The 6000-nt window shown below is 56.5% G+C and overlaps 1 protein-coding gene across 2 annotated transcripts in view; it reads left to right on the forward strand.

Annotated features, from left to right (window-relative positions):
• The window catches only part of MAPKAPK3 (MAPK activated protein kinase 3), a 38037-nt gene extending 33805 nt beyond the window's left edge, over positions 1–4232 (forward strand). For both annotated transcript variants that reach the window (XM_033865043.2, XM_073811156.1), the window contains 5 exons: positions 666–741; positions 1070–1194; positions 1642–1727; positions 1999–2079; positions 2786–4232. In XM_033865043.2, the coding sequence (XP_033720934.2) occupies positions 666–741; positions 1070–1194; positions 1642–1727; positions 1999–2079; positions 2786–2938 (521 nt within the window). In that variant the 3' untranslated portion in view covers positions 2939–4232. The remainder of the gene's footprint in view (positions 1–665; positions 742–1069; positions 1195–1641; positions 1728–1998; positions 2080–2785) is intronic.
• The last annotated feature ends 1768 nt before the right edge of the window (positions 4233–6000 follow it).

Raw genomic sequence — 6000 nt, forward strand, 5'->3', positions numbered from 1 at the left:
CCTGCTGAAAGTGCCCCTTCCCAGAGAGTGGGGTGATGACTCGTTTTACAGAGAGCTCTTCTCCCTCAGGATAAGCCTTCCAAGAGCTGTTTAAGGGGTGGGAAGCCCCCTGAGACAGCTGGAATGGCACTCTGTTTACCAGAACATGTTTTGCAGTATTTTGACTTAGAAATCTTCCGGCCTACCCATCTCATTGAACAGATGGGAAGACCAAGGCCCCATGGGATGGTAGCCAGGCTGACAGTGGAACCCAGAGCCCTGGCCGTAGCCCCTCCTTACCCATGACCTCGGCTGTACATTCAGGAGGCAAGGGACACAGGGCAGCTGGTGGGCTGAGGCCCTCTCACCTACGGCAGGACCCCATCAAACCCCAGACTGCCCTCCTCTCCCTCTCCTCCCACACCAAGACTGAGATGGCCCAAAGTAGCTAGGAGGCTATCATTTCTTACAGCCCTGTCTAAATTGGGATTATTTTATCTGGGAGCTGCTTTTCCTCCCGCAACTTCACACACATGCCGCCTTCCCAGAAGGTGCCAGACGCCAATCTGCTCTGCCCCATCCCCCAGCTTGGGCACCTGCTCTCCACCTTGTCCAGGATTTAGGCTCCTGCCTGGGCTTGAGGACCCTTGGGACTGAGGCCCTTCCTGTGCTCTCTGCCCTGGTAGCTCCTGAGGTCCTGGGTCCAGAGAAATATGACAAGTCATGTGATATGTGGTCCCTGGGCGTCATCATGTACATCCTGTGAGTACCATCCATCTCCTGCAGCCCCGTGTACCCTCAGAACCACTTCTGTCCCTGCCATCCTTGGTGAGGGGCTTGAGCAGGTCACTCTTCAAGGAGGCTGCCCTTCCCTTCTGGTCATGGGACACCTCTTCTTCAGGCTCCCTGAAGGCCTCCCCATGCCAAGGGCAGATGGTGGTCCTGGGATGAACACCAGAGTTCTGAGGGCTGGTATTATTGCCTTGGTGTCTGGCTGCCTGTCTCCCCAGTCAGGGTCTTGGGGGAGGAGAATGGGTCCACCCTGGCGCTTCCCCCACACCTGTGCCGAATGACCTCTGCCCTCCCCTAGCCTATGCGGCTTCCCGCCCTTCTACTCCAACACGGGCCAGGCCATCTCCCCGGGGATGAAGAGGAGGATCCGCCTGGGCCAGTATGGCTTCCCCAATCCTGAGTGGTCAGAGGTCTCTGAGGATGGTGAGTGAATCTCTGCCCCATCTTGCTCCTCTGGACCCCATAAGCCTTCCTTCTGGGAGAGAACACTTTGGTGTCAAACTGACCTGTATTCAGATCCTAGCTTCCCCAGCATCCCAGCTTTGTGGTCCTAGGCAAGTCACCTAACTTTTTTGAACCTCAGTTTCTATATCTGCCAAATGGGCTCAAAACCTGCCTCCTCAAAACTTCCTCTAACTCCTGTTCATATTTTCCCTTTGGAGACCACAAACAAGTCTGCCTCATATCAATTATCTATTGCTGCCTAACAAATTACCCCAAACACTTAATGCCTTAAAACAAGGAACGGTTATTAGCTCACTGTTTCTGTGGGTTAGGAATTTGGGAGCGTGTGCAGAGCTGGTGGTCTCTGGGAGGGGGGGACTGGCTCTGAGGAACTTCGCAGCCTCACCACTCCCCTCTCATCACTAGCCAAGCAGCTGATCCGCCTCCTGCTGAAGACAGACCCCACAGAGAGGCTGACCATCACACAATTCATGAACCATCCCTGGATCAACGTGAGTGCCACCTCGTTCTATGGTGGGCAGGGTGATGAGCTTGAGCAGGGCTGCCAGAAGAGTGATGGCTCCGGAGTCCCTGCCGTGGGCCACAGATGTGTGGTAGTGCCCCACCTATAACCTGCCTTTGCCACCACTCATGTCAGGCTCCTTCACCTCCCTGAGTCTCCGTTTCCCCATCTGAGACTGGAAGAAAGGGGGTGGGGTGGGGCAGCCAGTGTTGTCCCGGGTGCCCGCAGGGTCTGATCCACGGGCCTGGGGCTCCTTCCAGCAATCGATGGTGGTGCCACAGACTCCACTCCACACAGCCCGAGTGCTGCAGGAGGACAAAGACCACTGGGATGAAGTCAAGGTGGGTGGACTCTCCCTCAGCCTCCCTGCAAGTAGCAGGGTTTTGGAAAAAGGGACTCCACGGTGGTGACCACCCAGAACCTGGGTCTTCGGTCCCCTCTCGCCTTATGTCAGTGACTGCAGCCGTGGTCTGACCGTGGCACTTGGAGCACTGGGCTGCGCTACCCCATTCAGGGTGGTGCTCCTGGCTCACGCCCTCGGTGAACGGGGGCTTTGGGGTCAAACCGAACAAGCTTTGGCCATAATCCCTCCTATAATTTGCAACATTTGGGAGGGTGGTCAGCCTGCTTTTAGACTTAGGGGAGGCCAGATTTGAGCCTATGGGGCAGCAGTTCAGAGCCTGGGGCAACCAGGGCACAGTCTTCAGGCGCTGGTGCCCTGGGTGCACAGCAAGACGGCGTCCCCTGCAGGCCTTGTGGTTCTGAGCAGGTGACATTGGTCCAAGTCCCTGTCCTACTTACCCTTGGTATGGTCCCAGGGAGTCACTATACTTTCTGTGCCTTTTTGGATAAGCCCAGTGTCTACCACAATGGACTAGAGTGAAGCTCATATGAGGCAAAGGGATGGGCCCAGTGCTGGCTACACAGGGGGCTCTCGGGCAGCATAGATGGTCACTGCCATCACTGATATTATTAAGGGGCTACTCAGGCAGGAGGTGATGTCTCTTGAGGTCAGTGTACCTGCCCTCCCCCCACATCTGTCCCCAGGAGGAAATGACCAGTGCCCTGGCAACCATGCGGGTGGACTATGACCAGGTGAAGATCAAGGACCTGCAGACCTCTAACAACCGGCTCCTCAACAAGCGGAGGAAGAAGCAGGCAGGAAGCTCCTCGGCCTCTCAGGGCTGCAACAATCAGTAGCTCATGCGGCTGTGGGGGAGCTGGGCCTCAGCCTGGAGGACACACTGGAGGGGCCTGAGGCCCTGACCCAGAGGGCCCAGGCTCATGGTTTTTAACAAAAGGATTATTTTTGTTATGTTTTAATTTGTCACTTGGAACTTCAGGATGGGGGGACGTGACCCTGATCCTTCAGAATTCCAGCCCAGGTTCAGGCCCTAGACAAGGGCCAAAACCTGGGGGCTAGGGAGCCACCTGCTGCAGCTGCAGTGCCTTTGACCAGAGTGGCCTGAATGAACGGTGACTTTGTCCTGCCCTGGGCATGGCCTTAGACTTCTAGGCCACTGGGAGTTGTGGCTGGGCGTCCCTTCTTCTGTGGAAACAGCTCCCTGGAGGGTGGGCAGATGGGCCTGGCCTTGGGAAAGGCATCCGGCCACTGGTTGTCATGGTGACCAGGGACAGAGTTGCTGTCTCTGAATGCTGAGTGAGTGAGCAAGGGAGGGAGAGGGGCAAACGAGGGTCTGCGTGCCTTCTTGGGGAGGCTGCTCTCCCTCACGCTGCATGCCTCTCTCAGGCTCACCCCTCTTTGGTCTCCCTGAGGCTGCAGGGTCAGTCTGCCTGGCTCTCTGGGTGGTCCAGCCCTGTCTTGCTGCAGCCCCATCCCACAGGGTCCTTGGAGTTCTCCTTGCACAGAGTCCATGGGCCCAGCATCCTGTTACTACCCCCCACCCAAAGAGTAGCCTCTCGTCTCACTGCGAGTGGGAGGTATTTTTAACCCTTTTTTTTTACTTTGGAAATGTCACTGTGACAAAAGCTAAAACAGTTACCCTGCCCCTACCTGCTCACCAGATCCCAGGCAGGAAAGCCTTTCCTTAACTGTTCATCCTCTACTCTGTCTTGATTGATGGCAGGGGTTGTCTCTTGGTGCACTTTTGCGAGAATGGATAGCTTGGGGCAGGGCCAAGGGCTCCCCGTTAATCAGGGGTCTCTTTCTATCCTCCGGGTCAGACCCGAGGCAGCGGAGGGCTGCTGTGTGACGCTTAGAGGGTCTGGTCCTGGCTTTGGCAGAGTCAGAGCAGAGAGTGCCCCTTCCTTGCTGGTCCAGGCTCACCCAGCCCCACACTGCCCAGGCAGCCTCAGGGTGCTGAACGCCTGATATGGGCCTGGCAAGTGCCTGACCCCCGGCCTGTTTGCTGGTTCCTTACACTTCTCTCACGGGCAGGGAAATCCTAGACCACGTCAAATAGGGTGGTCACACTTTTTGTAAAACACTGCTGGGTTTTACATCCAGATATTAGTAAACAACATTTTGACATTTTCCCCTTGTTTCTGAGTTTCTCTTTGTCTATATGAGTGGACAAAAGTGGCCTAAGGGCATGTCCTCACACCTACTAGTGATTTCACTGCTGCTGGACAGGGTGCCTCAGGCCTGGTAAACATGCCAGACTGACTCCAGGTCCACCCTGGTCTCACCAGGCATGGGAAGGTCATGGGAGCTAAGGGATGGCAGCTGCCCCGTGCCCCCAGCTCTGTGCTGCCCGGTGCGCTACGTGTGTGACACCCACCCCCAGCTTGGTGTGTGCCAGCGTCTGCCCACAGTGGCCACCCCCAGCTGTGTGCCAGCCTGCTGAAGGGCGGGCAGAGCGCCTGCTGCAGCGCTGAGCTATTTTCAGAAGCTGCCAGATTTCATTTGGCAGCGAGGATGTCGGGGAGGGGAGGGGGCGGGACGCTGGAGACTCTTTTGACTACTCCAGCGACGGAGCACCCTCAGCCCTCGGGAGCCCTTGCGGGCAGCCTCGAGGGGGACCCTGACTGACATATTCCCCCAGCTCCTGTCCTCTCCATTTCCCAAGAGCTCATCTGACACCTGCAGCACTCCTCCCCCCACCTCCCTTCCCCTCAGGGTGTCGGGGAGGGTGGGAGATGTTAGAAGGCAGGGACAGGCAAGCCACCTGAGCTGAGTGCTGCTTCCTAGCCTGGTGACCTTGGACAAGTCTCCCCGCTTTCCCGCCTTGATTTCCTCACCTGTGTATTGGGGTTGATGATGTCCACTCTGGGGAGACATCTGGGGGATCGGACAGATGATGTGTAAAGTACTTAGTGGGGTGCCTGGTGCGTGGCTCGTGTCCAGCACCCGTTTGCCACCCCAGCATCCTTAGCTGTCAGGAAGGAGAGAAGTACCTGAAATTGCTCAAGGGAAAAGCAGCCCAGCCCCCAATCTACCTCTGGGACTTTCCACCCAGAAAATCAGGCTTTCTCCACCCATGGGCTCTCACTCCCAAGGACCTGCTCTCCAGAACAGCATCATATGGGCTTCCTGGACCTTGGTTCCAGCCCTGGGCTTCATACTTGAAGGGGTGGCCCACCCTTCTGAAGGACCCCTGAGGTCTCCAAATGAATTCTGGGGGCCTCACAGAGCCTGTGGTTCAGACCAACCCTTGTCATGTACTCTGCCCAGTGAAACGCTCGCCAGCTGCAGAGGCAGGTAAAGTCTGTCTAGTCACAAAGCTACAGAGGTGCAGACGGACTCCTTCACTTGGCTACTTAGTGCCCACTCCCGGAGACCCTGTGCTGGGTGCAAGGAAGGCAGCAGTGGAAGCTGAGGGTAGAGTCTCACCTCGGGGAGTTTACACACATGAGGGAGAAGGACAAAATACCACACAAATACATGTTGAATCATGGACTTGATATTTTCTATGAAGGAAAGACGTGGCTTGCAAAGGAGGTGTCATTGTGCAGTTTAAGCCAAAGAGGTAATTTATGCCCCAGTGGCTGGGGAGGGTGCCTGGTAGGTTGCAAGGCTGAAGGCAGAATCGCAGGACCAGGACCTTAGGGACAGAGAGACTCTGTGCGCCCCTCAACTTTGCCTGTCTGTGCTTCTCTCGGGGGCTGGCCTTGATCTTCCTTCTGTACTGCCTTCTCCACATGCAAGACCAGAGCTTCAATAGTCCTAGCAGGGAGGCGTCTGCTCAGCTGTCTGCATGCCGTTCCCAGGTTTCTTATTGGCCATACTTGGCCCATTGCTGTTGGTGGGGGCATGCCCCCTCCTATGACTAGGTGGGGAGGGGTGCAGCAGAGGTAATTAG

The sequence above is a fragment of the Tursiops truncatus genome, chromosome 10 (genome assembly GCF_011762595.2).
Source record: "Tursiops truncatus isolate mTurTru1 chromosome 10, mTurTru1.mat.Y, whole genome shotgun sequence".
Lineage (NCBI taxonomy): Eukaryota > Metazoa > Chordata > Mammalia > Artiodactyla > Delphinidae > Tursiops > Tursiops truncatus.